The sequence below is a fragment of the Diadema setosum genome, chromosome 4, assembly GCF_964275005.1.
Source record: "Diadema setosum chromosome 4, eeDiaSeto1, whole genome shotgun sequence".
NCBI classification, from domain to species: Eukaryota; Metazoa; Echinodermata; class Echinoidea; order Diadematoida; family Diadematidae; genus Diadema; species Diadema setosum.
This window is the reverse complement of record NC_092688.1, coordinates 25,656,470-25,675,984: the sequence shown is the minus strand read 5'-3', so window position 1 is coordinate 25,675,984 and position 19,515 is coordinate 25,656,470. Positions and strand designations below refer to the sequence as shown.

The 19,515-nt window shown below is 37.5% G+C and overlaps 1 protein-coding gene across 1 annotated transcript; it reads left to right on the top strand.

Moving 5' to 3' along the window:
• Positions 1-742: 742 nt before the first annotated feature.
• Positions 743-16,471, top strand: LOC140227761 (uncharacterized). The gene is made up of 7 exons (XM_072308161.1): positions 743-764; positions 3,931-4,008; positions 4,477-4,746; positions 5,186-5,395; positions 13,633-13,750; positions 14,655-14,808; positions 15,731-16,471. The coding sequence occupies exons 1-7, from the start codon at positions 743-745 to the stop codon at positions 16,469-16,471; spliced, it is 1,593 nt and encodes a 530-aa protein (XP_072164262.1).
• The last annotated feature ends 3,044 nt before the right edge of the window (positions 16,472-19,515 follow it).

Below are 19,515 nucleotides of genomic sequence, written 5' to 3'. Positions count from 1 at the left end.
CCTCAGCATTGGGAACTATTACATGTAGGTATACCTTTCAATTTTCTTTCCATCATTGACATATCTCGCACACTTCTCTCTTTCTCAGTTCTTGTAGCATGTCATTGGTTACACGAGAATGGGATGTTATATCAGATATGCTTGAACCTCTGTTTCTAACAACTCCCACAAGTAATTCGGTTATATTAAGTTAACTTTTATTATTTTTATCTGCTACGCTTTTTAAAGAAAAGCAATATATGACTTAACTATTGGGCTATGATCTCCGTGAAGACGAATTCGTTCCAAATATTCAGTAAGAAATAGTACATGATTTGGGGCTTTAAATCATGTCAATCAAGCATGAAAACAGTTCGAGTACTGTTCGAGGAATGTTTCATTGTTCCCTTAATTACTATTCTCATAATTCATAAATTTACGTCTTCTCTTTGTGATCCTTATCATCACGCAGATTTCAGTCTAAATTGTTTGGAGATTCCACTAGAACAGGAGATAACGTGTGACAGATCCTGCGTTGACAACGGTGATAGTTGGGTTCTGCAGGCACCTCGTGGAAGGAGAATCCTCTATACCCTCAAATCAATCAATAATGTTGTGGTGGGATTTGAAAGACTTGATGAAATAGCAAACAAGGACACTCGGAATCTGATAGTGAAAGACTCAGTGTATTCTCCCTTTTTATCGCTCACTCATGAGACGAAGCTACGGTTATGGTATATATATCTACCCTGTGAGATTCAACATGTCCGTGGAGTGTTACGAAGGTAAGTGCAGTTTACACTTTTATCACCATGAATACAACTGTTCACTGACTTTTGGTTAATCCTACACTGATTTTTCCCTCCGAACCTGATGTTTCCATTTAACGACAGGACATAAAATGTATGATTGTGTCGACGCTAGTAGTAAGCAGGCCGACTGATTTCAAAATGGCCGACATCGTGTTTTTAAAAGAGTGAAACATGAAGACCTATCCAGCGAGGACGTACTCACACGTTGACACACATTATTAATAAAAACCATAGATTCAAGTCTTATAAGACGCGATGAAACAGTGACATCACATGGAAGTAAAATGAAAGTACACAAAGTAATTAAATGCCGTATCATATACCTCATTTTCATCGAAGCCATAATATGTATCAGAATGACAAATGTATACAAATATTCAATGATTGACAACATTATTTCATGGGATTGTTATGGCCCAGGGGAGAGAACCAGCAATTCTTTTTTCCCCGCTCTGGGTCCCATGGCGGTAGCGATTTTGCATTTTTAAGCAAGGTGTCTTGTCCTTTCCTTTGCAGGGGGCGTAAGGTTTCTTTTCCCGTGGTTGTTTCTTTGTATGTTTGTTTTTTATATACAGTTTCAATTCTTCCACGGTGACTACTCAAAATAAGCCACTCTCAAGCTCAAACACAAAGTTCCACGACACAGTGCATCAAAAGAGAATCACAAACATTGCATAGCTACATTCAGTGTATGACACACAAAACAGTTTAGATACACCATTATTAATTGGAAATATACAAAGGTATTGTACGCGACTTAAACACCAAATTACTGGTTTGTCCCCCACTAATATTAAATGTACGAAATGAAATTTGCGACATTGATTTGTCCTGGAAGATACATGATGCCAATTTCAATGCGGGGTGTTCGGCAAATCTGAAATTTTAGTTTTTTTTTTTAATACTTCCTTGGTAGATATCATGGCCATTATCTTAAAAGAAATAAAACCCAAAATGCAAAACAGGAAAGAGTATATAACATACTTTATTTCCTTTGCAACTTAAAGCACGTGAGAAATATTCCTAGGATACTACCTGCCCACAGGCAGGTAAGTACAAGGAAAGAAATACAGTGGACCCGGTCCATCACACCACAATTAACAGTTACACAAATATATACATGTATACAAGTACATTAACACACAAACATGATACATGAACAGCTGTTTCAGGACGAAAAGAAAAAAATCCCGCTAAAATGAACTTATATCAGCATACATTTAACCTGAGAAACACTCACACAAAAAAGTAGCTCTAATCATTCGTTCAATTATATGAATCTACCGAAATTCACTACCAATAAATTGCATTAAATCCACCCAGCATAATCATAATTATTTCACATCCAATATTATAGAAAAAACGGGAAAATATACATAATGATAAATACATATGCAAAAATATAAATCCTATAAATATACATATTTATTTAACAATACAAAGGGGGAAAATCAAAATGGACATAACCGGCCCGTAAATAATGACTGTATATAAACATATGATATACATATAATATTCCTCTCACCTCTGTGGTATAATTCATAATGATGACGACGATGATAGTGATGATAATGATGATGATGATTGTGATGATGATGAAAACATTGATGAAGATGATGATGGTGATGATGATTATGATGGTGACGATGATGTTGATGATGATTATGATAGTGGCGATAAGGAAGAGGATGATGAGTCTAAGATGCCAGCACACCAACAATTCTTAACCTTTGGCCATGAGTGTTGTGAAAATAAATTCACATAATAGCCATCATTCCATATCCGTATCTGTCATAATGTATTATTGTACTGTATATTGTACTCATTTTGGTGTATATGTTTATTCCAATACCGGATGAACAGAAAGCCATCACGTACTGACTATTAGTTGATAGATTGATTTCTCGACATTCACTACATTATCTAGAATAATAGGTGTTATTATTGATCACGTATGAATTGCATTCATGAATTCTATTGATGACTCAGTTTATTCAGTTTTCTTCATACTGTTCCCCAGTTTGGGGAAGAGAATTAAAGCAGAGTGCCATCTACATAAAAGAAGCCAACAAAAACAAACAAGTTATAAATCGCATTGCTTCTTCCGTTCCTTTAATTGAGGAACTGTGAAGGGGAAACCACAATGTATAACTCGAAGAAGGATTTAGACCATAATTCTAATAATCGTCTTCACTTTGAATGAGCTATGGTGTGAATGATTGCTTATAGATTATCTGTTAACCCCCCAAAAATTTCGAACGTTGGTCGTTGATTTTCAAGGGATATCATCGGTGAAGCTGGCTGACGGACCCTCTCCCCTTGAAGGTCTATTGGTTACTGAGTCAGATAAATACGTGTGCTATGATGAATTCAATGCTGAATTTACCACCAAAGCTACTGAATTGGTCTGCGAAGAGCTCGGCTTCCCAGCGGTAAAGGGGTATACTTTTCATAATTTGGCCGCAATCGCTACAGCAACACTAAACAAGACTCAAGTGCTGTCGTGTCGTAAAGGTAACTGCAGAATAATATGCATGCCGATCAGAACTTGTGTATGCATATGTATTTATCATCCCAGGTAGAATAGCATGTATCGCATCAAATAATCTTGATCGCCTGAAAGCACATTTTGCGTCCAAAGGTAACTTTGCAATATATTCAACGATGGAAATACATATTAGAAAACTAAAGTTAATGAGGTAGGCCTTTTACCATTTCCATGGTTCGTTTTCTTAACGTGCAACACTTTTAATATCACGGCATTCCAAAATTCCTAATGTTATTCTTTCTCTTCTGTTTTTCAACTATACTGCCAGTTTTCTTGCTGTACACGTACACAACGATGAGCAATGATACTTGCCAATGACATCGTTACATTACAGAGCTTAGTGATATAGATGAAGCACTAAAACATTCGTTAGAATAATATGCGTTTTCTCTACACAGAAACTCTTATAATATAAAAACGCATTCATTACTGAAATTCTCTTTATGTTTTGTTACTATACCATAGTTATTTTCTCTTTATATGAATATTCATTAAACACGAGAGCCGTTATCTATGCATCAAACTTTTATGGGAAATGCGGCATTAAACTTTATCCATTTCATGAACGATTTGTACAATATCGATGCACAGATTCGCTGCGTTTAATGGACTGCTTAATGCCAACTACCGTGTGTTCTTCAAACAGGATTGTTAGACTCCATTGCCAAGGTAAGAAATGCAAAATGTCAAATGAAAACATGTTAATTTTCGTTATCATTCGTAAAGCAGATGTTCGCAAACATATTGATATCTTTGATGAATGATATCTTTGATATCTGTACTGAATTAGTGTGTTTGGTGTATGCGAACTAGAGCTCTTTTAGTCGTTAATTGTGTAGGCCTATGGTGGAATACAACTCGACACTGTGAACAGCCATAAATTTAGATATCAACGCACACACATACATACACACACACACACACACACATTATACATATACATTTTTTTTTCAGGCGCTACAGATGTAAAATAGTTGACCTGTATTAAAAAAAAAAGAAGAAAAAAACGGCTTTTCAACTGCCATTTCAGGGATGATTTGTGACTAGCTGTTGTGGAAATGAATTTGAAATAATGTACACTTCAAAGTTTCAGGTATTGGAAGGTTGAAATTATCATAATATTCTGTCACTGCGTAGAACCTGGATTTCTTGGATGCTACAAAGACAACCAACTAAACTCTCAAGCAGCATTTAACACCGGATTTGGCGTTGATTCGGACAGCGAGTGCATGTCTACCTGTAGAAGACAGCCCGAAGACAATGGCGTTGCTCTCATGCATCGAGGATTGTGCATTTGTTTTCAGTCTAAAACGTACGCGCATATCATTTCTGGCGGAAACTTTTCCCACAATTGGACATGTCCTCTTGCGACACATTTTAAATACACCCGACATCGTTCATTTGGCCGTGAGTATTCAGGGCCAAAATTACCTAACATTAGAGAATGAAATAAGACAAGTGTTGCAAGCATCAGTGACAATAATGACGACAGTATTATTCAGCCATTTGTCAGTGACTGTTAATAAGCTGTAATCCTCACGATATGCTCTGTCAGGCTCACACCTTCAGTTACCAAATTAAACTTCATATATTTTTATTTATTTTATGCAATCAATGTTTATAATTATGTTCACGTTTTGTGCAAGTCAGCTTGTCAATTGATTTTTGCAGATAAACAGGTATCTGAACCCTACCAGAAGAGATACAAACGTGAATCTGTTTAAATGTAATCATAGTATCTTTCTTCATAATGATTTATCTATGGAACATATCGCAATGATATGATCATTTCAAGTTTTCCCCTCATGGCTCATGAGATTTCCATACATCTCTCCTTCATTGAAAGTCTCGGTCGGTTTTTGTGATCATCCTGGGATTGTGCCCAATGGAAGTTGGGACTCGGATATCACGAGCTTCGGGTCGAAGATAACTCTCATCTGTGACAAAGATTACGCCGTCAACGGGAGTGCGACTCTGCAGTGTGTGACACAACCGGGATGGTCGACTTACTTCCCAGTATGGAATGCTTCGGTCCCTTCGTGCCGAGCAGTTGAAAGTAATGCAACGGCCTGTCCTATATTAGAAATCCATTAGACAGTATATTATCAGTGATTATGATAAAAAAAAAAAAATCTCTGCTAAGTGCAATAGTGTAAGAGAAATATAAAAAAAAAAACCTGCATTGTACATTATACCTGAAAGGGAAGAGCTGCAAATGACATTCTATTTTTTTTTGTATATTTTTTCTTTGGTAACTTTTTTTTTAAAGCATACTCATTGGCGTCACCAGGGGGGGGGGGGGGACTGCGTTGGGTGCGAACGCGCCCCCCCCCCTTCAGCCCCTAAAAAAAAAAAAAAAAAAAAAATGATTTTATCATATCTACTAGTATTCTATACAGTGTTTACTATTTATCAACCGTACTGTACATCCGTACGGTACGGAGCACGTACGAGTTTGCATGTACGTGTGCTACTTTCAAGTATGTCGGGTCTATGCACGTTACTTCTGACCAATCCATATTGCCAGCCCAAGTGCGAGCCTTAAAAAAAAAAAAAAAAAAAATGGAGGGGCAAGTATATAATTTTGCCCACCCCCCTCCATAATTCCAGAGACGAGAAGATTTCCTTCTTACCCTTTTTTTTTTGACAGAAAAAAGTTGCCCCCATAAAAATATTGGAGGAGCAAGCATATTATAATTTTGCCTCCACAATTAATAATTGATAAATGAGAAGATTTTCTTGCTTTTGAAAGAAAAAAAAAAGGGGGGGGGGAGAGGGGGCTCACGGGGGGGGGGGGACCCCCCCAATCCGCTGGTTTAAAAAAAAAGACTTGCCAAAATGGTAAATCAAGGGTTAGTAAACTGCTTTTGAAATCGACATGAAAGGGTGATCAAGAAATAAAATATTTTCTATGATTTCTTTTAACCATAATTCAAGAGTTATATAGTGTGAAACATTGTTCAAAAAGCCCGGAGCCGACAAAAGGTTGTGATTCAACGTGATTCCTGGTTGGCATTCTGCTTATAAGCAGGGTGTGCGTAGTGTACTCAGAACATCCGAACGGCAAAAAGAGTCGGTGCAATGTTGCGCAATGTGATGTAGAATGTACACCTTTGTACCTTACGCTTCGTTTGATCAAAGCTAGATCATTGATTTTGCAGCGTTGCTTTACATACTAGTCTATATAAAAATGTCTTGCATTGCCAATAAAAAGACTTGACCTGGGCTAATTTCTCACTTTTCCTTGTACAACGGTGTATATAATACACACACACAAACAAACAAGCACAATTAGGGGTTGCTCTAAAGTGCAGATTTTGGACATCCTTCCCCCTCTTGGTCACGTCGACGCCACCTCGCTGGTCAAACCTCCCCAAATCATGAACATAAACCGACACCCTTGACTAACAGTGGCGGATCCGTGGGGGGGGGGGCGCACCGGGCGTCCCCCCTTAATTTCTAAAGCGAAAAAATATAGCTACAAACGGCAGTTTTTGGACTGTAAAATGTCAAAATTTTCAAGCTCGCTCGTTCCGCTCGCTCGCATTTAGTCGTAATGCCATTCTCCTAAAGTTGCTGCCAGTAATTGCCAGCAGTTACGCCCGGTGTGCCCCACCCCTTAATTTCCAAAGCGAAAAAATATACTGAGCTACAAACGGCAACTTTGGGATTCTAAAATGTCAAAATTTTCAAGCTCGCTCGCTCCGCTCGCTCGCATTTAATTTCGCCATTCTCCTGATATTGCTGCCAGTAATTACCAACAGTTGCGCCCGGTGCCCCCTCTTAATTTCGAAAGCAAAAAAATATAGCTACAAACGGCAGTTTTGGGACTGTAAAATGTCAAAATTTCCCAGCTCGCTCGCATTTAATTGTTATGCCATTCTCCTGATATTGCTGCCAGTAATTACCAGCAGTTGCGCCCGGTGCCCCCCCCCCCCTTAATTTCGAAAGCAAAAAAATATAGCTACAAACGGCAGTTTTTGGACTATAAAATGTCAAAATTTTCAAGCTCGCTCGCTCGGCTCGCTCGGCTCGCTCGCATTTAATTATGCCATTCTCCTGATATTGCTGCCAGTAATTGCCAGCATTTGCGTCCGGTGCGCCCCCTTCCTTTATTTCGAAAGGGAAATATATAGCTACAAACGGCAGTTTTTGGACTGTAATGTGTCAACATTTTCAAGCTCGCTCTCTTCGCTAGCTCGCATTTAGTCGTGATGCCATTCACCTGATGTTGCTGCCAGTAATTGCGGGCAGTTGTGTCCGGTGCGCCCCACCCCTTAAATTCCAAAGCGAAAAAAAATATGGCTACAAACGGCAGTTTTTGGACTGTAAAATGTATAATTTTTAAGCTCGCTCGCTCCGCTCGCACACATGTTATTGTTATGCCATTATCCTGATATTGCTGCCATTTATTGCAAGCAGTTGCGTGCGGTGCCCCCACCCTTAAATTCTAAACCGAAAAATATAGCTACAAACGGCATTTTTTTTTAAACTGTTAAAAATGTCAAAATTTTCAAGCTCGCTTGCATTCAATCGTGCAATTCTCCTGATGTTGCTGCCAGTAATTTGTCGTTTCACACCGGCATTCTATAATCCATTTATAGGGGGGGGGGGGGGGGACAAATCTCTCCCACAACCTCCCCCCTTGCTCGCTTCGCTTGCTCGGGCTCGGTCTCGTTCATGACATCAGTGTGTAAGAATTAATACTAGAAGTATATCTAAATGATACCATTTATAGGCAAATTGTTCAATAACAATTTACTTCAAAATGTACTGATACCTTAAACAAGTGGGACTTTTTCAAGTCCATGAAACACGCAAAAAACCTGCATCAAATTGCACCATTTACAACATCAAAATGCAAAAAAGTGCTCACCGTGGGAGGGGGACACTCCCTCCCACATCCTCCCCCTCGCTCACTCCGCTCGCTCTTGCCTGGCCGCGTTCATGATATTCAGTGTAAATATCAAAACAGGAAGTTTATTTGGATGATACTATTTTATAGGCAAATTGTTCAATAATAATCTACATCAAAATATATTTCTACCTTAAACAAGTGGGACTGTTTCAAGTCGATAAAACAAGCAAAAACATGCATCAAATTGCACCATTTACAACATCAAAATGCAATTTCAGTTCTAACCGTGCAGGGAGGGGGTTGGCCCCCTCCCACACCCTCCCACACCCTCACCCTCGCTCCGCTTGCTCGGGCTCGCTCGGTCGCGTTCATGACATCAGTGTAAGAATCAATATTAGAAATTTATTGAAATGATAGGCACATTGTTCAACAACAATTTCCATCAAAATGTACTGCTACCTTAAACAAGTGGGACTGTTTCAAGTCGATAAAAAACACACAAAAACCTGCATCAAATTGCACCATTTACAACATCAAAATGCAAAAAGTTCTCACCGTGGGAGGAGGGGGGACAACAGGCACTTCCACACCCCCCCCCCCTTGCTGGCTCCCTCGCATGCTAACATCCCCCCCCCCCCAAAAAAAAAAAAATGAAATCCTAGCTACGCCGGTGCCCTTTCCCCGCTTGGTTTCCCTCAAAAAACACTACATAGTCTGGGGATTTAGAGCTTCCTATATTCCAAATGTCTGTCCAAAAAATCTCGTTACATTTAGTGTCAAAAGGCACCCCCTTCAAAAAAAGCTGGTGACGCCCCTGATACTTTCCGAGAGTTATCGGCATCTGAGTGGTGCCATTTGAGCCTTCACCTAAAACACGCCACATGACATAGAACGCACCAATGGGAATACCTGTACTGCCATATTTGATAAGCATGATAAGAGAAAAATTGAAATAAGTCATTCAAATGCATTGACATGAGGCAATGCTTGCCAGCAAAATTTTCCATTTCTCGGAATTATACACAATGTTTCCCCGTGGAGTAATTCATTGAGGAATATCAATCTATTTTATACTCGGTATATCTTCTTCATGAGTATGATACGTGCTCTGAAATGCTCACTGCATATTTCCTTCCTCTTAATTTGAAAATATAGGTTTCACCGGCCAAATTTGCACTTCTTACAGTCCAATTCCTAATGGCTGCATTCAATTTAGCAAAATTTAGCCTAGATTACATGCTCGGTATTTTTATATTATGATCTCTTCAGTGATATTCATTTTGAATCATTCGAATTATCTTAATCTTATCAGCACTTTTGTGAAAGAAAGTGAATAAAAAACAAACAAATGAAATTCGTAATACAAGCACCATTTTGCTATTCGTTCATTCAGTTTAGAATGATACAGTCACGTGATCACGTACATGCTGCACTCGTTCATTCGAATTCATTTTAGGGCATCCTATGTAACATGTTCTGCAGTTAGTTTAGCAGACATGTTTATGCCTCGCTTCCTTCTTTATGTTCTTTCATCATAGCCATTATTTTGTAAACATCATCACATTTCATATTTTCGTATCTAGATTTTGGCAACAGTTTTTATTTCATTGTGCGTATTGAATCTCACAGTCCGCAGATAGCGCATGTGGTCACAACTTATATGGCCGTTAAGTGCTTTATTCCGAATGTGTCGGCCAGTTCTAGGTAGTCAAGATTATGATCCTCACATGTTTCTATAATTCTTTCTCTGTCTTCTTGAGATATATGTCTGTATGGTAACTTGTGCTGTCATGACTGTAAAAAAAAAAAAAAAAATAGTACCGGTACTTGTAGGCCTATAATGACATGTGTGAAAGAAAAGGGGCCTTACAGAACAATAAACTCTAAATATATTGGGTAAAAAAAAATATGATACCTTTACTGCTTTAATTTGAAAACAGAGAGGTACATTGACATACACGTTTAGATTTTCTCACCTTTTCTAAAAAGAAATAACATGAAGTAAATTTTAATGAATGTAATTGGAATTTGATAGCTCATTCGCGAAAATGAATGACTCGATCAAATACCCTTTTCGGCCAATGATGGTGAATTTGAATGAACGTAGAGTACCTGCCAATATGAATACCTTTTTACGAATTCTAAAGCCACATGTGCAAATTTCATTAATCGAAATACTAATTTGGACGCACAAGTTGCAAATTTGAAAGACAGACTGTATGATAACGAGGGTTTTTTTTTTCTTCTTTTTTTTTTTGCTAAATTGAACGAACCTTCTATCAAATGGACTGACAAAGTGCGAAATAGGCTGGGAAAACCTACATACAACAACGACCAAAGAGATTGCTATTTTTACCATTTAATATCGTAAGATTACGACACCACATGTACCCCTCAGTTTGCTTTATGATAAATCTTTTGTCTGCTATCACACAAGATCTTTACATGAGTTTGTCATTGCTTTTGTGGATGGGAATGTTTGTTCACAGACACAGAGTGGCCAGATGTCAGCACAATGCCTACACAAAGTACAGAAAGCACTTCTATCGTGTCTATAGGTATGTAGTACATTTGGCAATTATACAGTGTAACATACGATGAACAAAACCGTATGTGCTATGATAGAATTATCACAATGTTATACAGTAATTGATGTTTGGAGTATTCATAAAGTGCCAGCTCAAAGACCCCTACGCCCTTGGAATAAACATCACCACCAACAAAAAAGATGGTGGTTATGAAGTTCGCAGACATGGATTGTATACTGGCGACTAGCTGCTCAAATTTCTGTTGTCCGCAAAGCCTATCACTTCCCCCCTTTTTTACTACATGTATTACAATTGATTCTGCGACATAGAATGTCTAGACAGTGGCATGATTTCAATATACAGCAGGGGCCATGTGGAAGTGTGTGTGTGCGTGTGTTTGTGTGTGTGTTTGTTTGTTTGTGTGTGTGTGTGTGTGTGTGTGTGTGTGTTTTTGATAGGGCGATGACAGCGCCACAAAGGGTCAAGGGTCAATGTTTGTGTAGTGTATATTTCCCTTTGAGGGAAGAATCTCCTGGCGGAATGTTTTAAATTACTTTTTTATTTATTTATTTTTATTTTTTTGCGTTCAGGATTTCTGATTCCTCTTCCCCTGATTTTTTGTTTCGGGAGACCACTTATTTATTATTATTATTTTTTTTTTTTTTTTTTTGGAGGGGGGGGGTCGGCGGCCTGTGCAAAGTCAACATCTCCATTATGAGCGTTCGTGCATTACAAATTTTCATACTTTTATCACCGCGTACAAAAATCTGACATTTGACAGATTAAAAGATTTATTATGAACGTATTTTGCAGACATTATATCATGAGCATGTATACCATCAATTGATTGTGGTGGGTTTATCTCAATGCACAGGGCAGACGCAGACTAACCAAGCTATTACGTCATTGCGAGCGACAACTGAAACGTCTCCGTCTCAGTCAAGTGAGTTTAGTAATTGATTCGACCCGCAGTAAAACATATTTTTGTTTCTAGTGTTTCCACTTTTACCTCTCAACGCATTAATTGCATATACGCAATGATTACATTTAGGACTACTTTGCTACTCTTGCCTAAACATTATTGTTTCACCACCTGGTTTTGACGGAAACACACAAGATGTGGTTCTTCACCGTTTGTTCATAGTGAATTCATCATGAATTAATATACTGGATTCAAGTTTTGAAACTATTACTGTCTCATAGTGCAGAATAGTTTAATTCTTATGATACAAGAATAACAAGAACGTCCATGAAGAAATGAAGAAATGTCGCAATGCGTTGTTCTTCAACGGGAGCTAAAAAGAAAACTCTTATTCATCGATTATCAGATTTTGGTGGTGATGTAACAATCATAATGCAAATATCCGTTCATCTAATGAAAAGGCATTTTCCTGTAAAAAGAAAAGCTCAATGGGGGGGGGGGGGGATGGGTTACAAGTGCAATGAAAGTGCATCCATATCATTGTGCTAAAGGGCCGAGTAATACTGTGGAGTAAAGGGCCTGAAGAAAGTTATAGGTTTTCCAGGCCAATTTCGCACCTTTGTCAGTCCATTTGATTAAAGGTTCATTTCTAACATTTCGATCAATGAGATTTGCACATATACTTTTCGAATTCGTAAAACGGGTATTCAAATTGGCACGTGGTCTTCAGTTATTCAAATTCTCCAGCACTTGCAGAAAGGGTATTTCAGTCATTCAATTTCGCGCATTGGCAGTCAAATTCCAAACATGTTCATTCAAATTAACGTCATTTTATTTTATTTTTTTTAAAGGTGAGAACATTTAAACACGTATTCCATGTGACTTTTTGTTTCATCCCCGAACTGTTAAGCAGTTAAAGTACCATATTTTTGACCCTATATAACTCGAGTTTGTTGTTCTGTAACGCCCCTTTCCTTCCATACATGTCTGACCTACACGTACCAATACTACAGATTAACTTCATCTTCTTACAGTCATGACAACACAAGTTAGATACAGACGTATTTCTCAAGAAGACAGAAAAGGAATTATAGGAACATTTGACGATCATAACCTTGACTTCCTAGAACTGGCCGACACACTCGGAATAAAGCTCTCAACGGCCAGATAAGTTGTGACCACATGCACTTTCTTCGGACCGGAAGATTCAATAAGCACATTGAAGAAAAAAAAAATGTTGCCAAAATCTCTAAAATAAATACGAAAACATGAAATGTAATGACGCTTGCAAAACAATAACTATGTTGAAAAAAAAATAAAGAAAGAACCAAAGCATAAACATGCGTGCTAAATTGACTGCAAAAGATGTTAGATTGGATGCCTAAATATGAATTCGAATGACGAGTAGGGCATGTCCGTGATCACGTGACTATGTCATTCTAAATTGAATGAACGAATAACGAGATTGCGTTGGTTTTACGAATTTCAATTTTAAAAAAATGTTAATTAGAATGAGACTAAAGGTAATTTGGATACTCCTAAATGAATTTGAATGAAGAGATCATGAAATCGAAATGCCAAACATGTCATCTATGCTAAATTTTGCTAAATTGAATAATTAGCAATTAGAAATTGGACTGACAAAAGTGCAAAATTGGCCGGGAAAACCTATATTATTGACCATATTTTCTTCCCTAGTTATCCTTCTATATTTTGGAAAGTCTAAACGCTCTGTCTATATATCAGAGTCTGATGTAATAAACTTAACTACTTTACCATCCAAAATATTTTCATATTATGTATGTTTACATATATCTATAATTCATTGCAATAAAACTGTTTTACTATACATTACAATAGCATCATTTTTGTAATTGTATCGAAATAAAATGTGACATAGGGAATAAATATATGTTACATATTTATATCTTAAATATGTTTAATATATAATGAATTATATCTTAACTTAATGCTTTATCTTCCAGATCCTGAGAGTATCGGGAACAATTATAATATTATTACGTACATCCTGGGAACCCTTCTCGTTTTTTTTGCTGTGGTTGGCATACTGTCCATCGCTTGGTGTAGACATCAACAGAAAAGGTGAATTTTTATCAAAATTAGTTTGTAAATCTAGGGTGTGAAGTCATTGTATGCGACTCATTGAACAATCAAAACATATTCAGAAGTGAGTGTATACTGAATGCACATGAATGTTGAAGTAAATTTGCTTTGTTTGATTTGTATTTCTCTTACATATTGGGGGGGGGGGGGGTGAGATGTTTGAGTTTCTGGTCGCCAGACATTTTATTGTGTTTATTGTGTATTCCATTGTCGCCCAAAATGTTCATTGATGCAACATTCTACTTAAGTTATTGTACAAAAACCACCATCAAAACAAAGACAAGGAGCCGCCTATGTATACACAGTTAAAAAAAAAAATACGGACGACACACAAAAAACAAGGAAAAACAAAATGATGTGAAAGTTTGGAGGCTGTTAAGCAAGTGTGAGTGGATAGACAACTGCCGTGGGTAAATACAGACTTTTAGTAGGGGATGAATATTTCTCCCAGTTGAAGTCCTAGTATTGAGTCAGCATTCTGCCACTGTTTCAAAACATAAAAAAAACGGCAATTTTTCCTTCTACACTAGACATTCTTAAAAAAATAGAAATCGCAGTAGAAAAAAAAATCTCAAAACTTTGTTGTCAAAAGTTAGACTCATTTGTGCTACTTTAGATACAATGAAAGAAAAGAAAACAATCTTTTTGGTATATTCTGTTTGTTATTCACTGTGCTAGATTTTGTTAGAGGGACAGGAATTTTATATCACACTTTGATTATGAAAAGGAATGAGAAAATGGATAGAAAAATATTAATCTTTTTTTTTTTTTGGACAATGTAACAATTTGTGCTGTAATTTACAGTAACGTTCTCTCCAGCTGGACAGGATGCATTCAAAGAGTATTATTTTCTTTCTTTATTCATTTTATGTTATACGTATAGGCGTCGACAAGCTTCAAGTCAAAAGTCGAAAGTCCACTCCAGTGAAGAGCTGTCGCAGCTGGATCCGCCAAACACTTCGACTCATATTCCAGGCACAAGAGATCACGGAGGCGCCTCGGCTCATCCACAGAACACGTATGGGAACCGTGCAGCGGTAATGACACACAAATTACGTCTTTTAGGTTACAGGTTTTATCTAAGAAGGGAGAATTTTGCTGTAAGTATGCGTGTTTCTATGGGGTGCGGGGGTGAGGAGGCTTGAGAAAGAAGATATGACAGGAAAATTCCCTCAATTTTTTTTTATTCATTTTCTTTTGTAATGTATATAGCGTGTAGTGCAATTGATTGGAATAAATCCAATTCGTGGTCCATCTAACATACGTAAATGAATATAAAATGCTCCCTGCAGCTGAACTTACATGAGAAAGTATCGAGTAATATCTGGCAAAAAAAAAAAGAAAAAAAGAAAAAAAGAAATCTTAACTTGGACTAAAAAAAAATCCCCAAAGATTCACATGGCTTTAGCTTTTTTTCCAATAGGCATGTGAAATCGCTTACAATAATACATTGCTATTATGGGTCTGCGCTTGAAATCATTTCCTGAAATCTGTAGTGGTTTTAAGCGGTATCGTACATCAAGCCACTTTTGTTCTTTATCTCAATTTTCCACCTCAAAGTGTGTAAGCATACTATCGTGACTATTAAGAAACTTTACGGACAGCAGTGCCTTCGACATAATCAGAAATAGAATATTGCAGCTGAGTCCCCCCCCCCCCCGTTCTACGTTTATCTGACAATACCCCCCCAAAAAAAAAAAAAAAATGTAGTTGGCTTATATTTCTAAACGCTGACACACACACAATCATCGACACAAGTTGACTTATGTCAGTGCACTAGAATAAGTCCTGTTCTTCAGAGTCTCTTTTTTTTTTCTAAAGTTCTATTCCAACTTGTTTTGATGATGTTAGACAATGAAAGCTTCATGAGTAATATTTCACTTTAAAGCAAAAATAATTTTCAGGAAAGGATGATAGATGTACTTCATGGTGGTTTTGTGTGTGACTTTTCTCTGATAGGGTCACATATCACCGGACCTGTCTCTTGAACCTGGAATGAGCATCAGGAGAGGTGTTGAAAGTTCAGCTGAAACTAGATCACGTCCTTCTTATGACGTCATACACCAGGAGAGTGAACTCTTTTTTGAGTGTATAAATACGGGAGCTGATAACACGAGAGCACTGTACATGGACATGTCAGGTTCAGAAAAGAAGGGGAAGAAGAAAGTCGTATTTCTTCAATCAAGGCATTTTAATAAAGAGGAAGAAGACGTTGATGAAGACGGCTACCTCCTTTCCAATGTCAGTCTGCACAGAGTTACTAGATTTCAACCTGAAGCAAGTCGAGATGCCATAGAGGCCAGTGACATTGCCAGTAGCTCATGCTTGCAATTTCCAATTTACCATGAAATTCCATCAGCTTCCAGCCAAACTGTACCCACTTTAGAACCGGAGAATTGTCCTACCTACTGGAATGTCGAAAGAAATGACGAATTAGGCCCTTATGCGATGACCCAGAACGATCCTTTATATGCGGCTTCTATCTATCCTAGCACGCCAAGAGTGGAGCATGAAGTGGATGAACATGGCTATCTCGTTTTAGAAGCACATACTGATGAAAACATCAATGGTCGCTGTGAGAGCCAAAACAACTTTCCGTCCTCAAAAATAGATTTGTACGAAAGCGACATTTCCCCAAGAAGAGAAGATGACTTCAATTCAACAGTATATGAGAGTATTCCTCGTGAACCAGAACTCTAAATATGCTTTTACACTCATTTTGTGAACTGTGTCTTGACGTATACGTCACAACAACGACGAATATATACGATGGATGATATTCGCCATTCTGGATGTTAGTTGGTCCGAAAAACACAAAATCCCCATACCCAGATGTTTGTGTTCTGAAAATAAAATGGGGTTCCTTAATCCGAACATTTGTGGAGTGATTCAGAAGGCTTGTTGGTCTTAAAAAGGACATCAAATTCGGTATTTTGAAGGTTCCTTGATCCTAACATGTAATGAGATTCGTAAATAAAGTTCGTGAGTCCAAAGGTTTGTCGATCAGAAAACGAAAACGATTCAATAGTCCGAACGTTCTCTAATCCGAAAATCAAATAAGGTTCATTATTCCGAAGGTTTGACATTCCGAAAATTAATTACAGTTTGTTACGCCGAAGGGTTGTTAAATCTGAAAATGAAATAAGATTTGTAAGTCCGAAGGTTCTTTCATTCCGAAAAATGAGAAGGTGCGCACTAGCGAACCTTCCAATGTTAACTTATATTTTGGCTAAATCATCTCTGAACCATTCATCATGACGGAGCTAGGGAATCACATAGGCTCCATTAACCTAATTACAAACGTGACAACCATGCAATATAATCCGGAAGTATGAGAACAAATGCCAATTTTAAGAGTGCCTTAAAAAAAAAAAACACTTTCACCTTTAACAGGCTGAATTCAAGTGCAGAGCAAAAAAATACAAAGGAAACCAAAATTAATTTAACCTGTGATGTTTATCATAATCCATTGATGAAAACAATGAATGAAGAAGTGTTGTCATATTAAAAAATCATTCGTTAAAACATTTTTGTTAGAGAGACGTTTACTCCGTTTTGTAAAAATGACATATAGTGTTGCGTTGCTATAAGTTGGATAGAAGAGAAAGTTCATTTTTACAGTGTTGTGGAGCGTTTTCCTGAGACGCTGCAAAGGTACATTATGACATTGTGTACACCTCAATGAAGATACCTGTTTCGCACCATAACGTTTGTGTATATATACCATAATCAGGTGTGTTGGAGTATGATATTACCGAAGTACATTGGTCAACGAATGCGATCATCATATTTCTAGCTTGGACTAGGACATGTTCTCCTTTAAATAGTCTCATTTTTTGAGAGAATAAGTGAACGAACATAATACGAGAAAGCAACAAACACTAATGAGAGCTTTACTATTGACCTGCGAGGGACGTTTGATACATAAACCTACCCAGTTTCAGTATATGCTCTAACACAATATTGATAACTATGGTAATCTCAGTGGGACATTGCATAAAGTAATTTCGGGTATGGATTTAACATGTAATATCATTATAAATTGAAGAGCTTACTTCCAAAAGGCGCTAAATCCATCATTTTTTGAATGGATTTAGGGCCTTTTGGAAGCAAGCTCTTCAATTATTAAGTAGAGGGTAAAGAGTTAATCGTTCATAGATTTGAAAACAGAGGAAGCAATCTAGTATGGTGTTATGCACTAGCAGAATTCGTGTTATTAGGAAATACCCGGCATCATTTCATTAATGACCAAAAGACATCCAAAGCTAACATTTCGGACTTGGGATAAAGACAGTAAATCTGATCATTAATACTGATTTACATTGTAACAAGGATAATCAGTGTCCGCAGTGCTACTCCTGAAGGTCTTGAAGACACTGAAAATTCAGTAGGGTATTAAGAGTGATGTTGTTGTTCACTTACAATTTTCTGAGGAAGGGAAGGAGAAAGGCCATCATGGAATAAAAAGATTTTTACGCCTTTACCAAATTTGTGGTTTGAATTATATCACAATGATAGCAAATAACATGAGAATCGATAATTTTGCAACTGACGGGAAATCGATCAATTAGTTCCCGCTCAGTTGCTTATTGATGATTAATGTAATATGTCGTAGTATGATGTAAAAGTGTAAACATCGTCATTGAAGAGTTCATAATTGAAAAAGGAGAGATCCTGAAAAGGGCTTGGAAGAGTTTGATCATGGCTCTGAGTTTATCCTAAGAATGCATTTTATGTAGACAAGCATAAAACAATCAAGCAAAATGAAACGATCGCTCCATACGCCGACCCTTAAAGTTATACCACCTAAACCGGAGCAACTGATTTTAAATAAAGAGGAATCAAATCACCATTTTATCAACCAAATTGTCGACGACTCAATTTCATCCATGTGCAAGAAGTGAAATTCCGCGTTCAGAATCAAAAGATTTCGATGCTGACTATAATAGTTATAATGTTCAGTACAATGGAAGTAGATGAATACGGAGCAACTACGTTCATTAACTATACATATTTGAGGAAACATCATTTATACATTTATTGGCGGTCAAGGATATGAAAGTAAAAACAAATTTTGAGAGAGGAGTGGGCTTTTTTCTTTTCATGGACGTAGGCAGCTCACGGGAGGCCAGAAATACTGGGGGTCATCCCACTAGACCGACACCCACGAGTCATACAGCCCACGAGTTCGACAATAGGTAAAAACAGCCCACGACTTCGACAGATACAACACGGGGCTTAAAGGCATAATTTACCATTTGCAGATGAAAGCATTAGTACTTTAAAATAGTTCTAAAATGTGAGTTAGGGATAGAAACAACCACTGTCGAAATTTGAATCCGTATAATCGATGTTAAGTGTTGTTAAATACACAAAATGTGAACAATAGTTATGATAAAAATGTTTCCAGACTAAACCGTGTACAGTTACGGTTTATTGAGAAAAACCCTGATATCTCCTTATATTTTAGGTTTTATGGCAAATATTTCATATGGTAGGATGTTTTATGATACAACAGACCTACACATATGAATCAAATGTGATATCTTGAACATTTTTTAAATCACTGCTCCCAAAGGTAAACTGGACCTTTAATGTGTCGGTCTTGTGGGCCTTGTTAGCTTAGTGTCAAATTAATGGGCTGTATGACTCGTGAGCTGTATAACTCATGGGCTATATGACTCGTGGGTGTCGGTCTCGTGACGTGCACCCGAAATACTAACATACAATATGCCTGGCCGAAC

What these genes read in the sequence shown, in the direction of transcription:
- LOC140227761 (XM_072308161.1), top strand. Translation starts at nt 743, where the DNA reads ATGTCCGTGGAGTGTTACGAAG. An exon ending in GTCCGTGGAGTGTTACGAAG is followed by an intron (nt 765 to 3,930) that starts GTAAGTGCAGTT and finishes ATCGATGCACAG; the next exon opens with ATTCGCTGCGTTTAATGGAC. An exon ending in TGTAGACATCAACAGAAAAG is followed by an intron (nt 13,751 to 14,654) that starts GTGAATTTTTAT and finishes TTATACGTATAG; the next exon opens with GCGTCGACAAGCTTCAAGTC.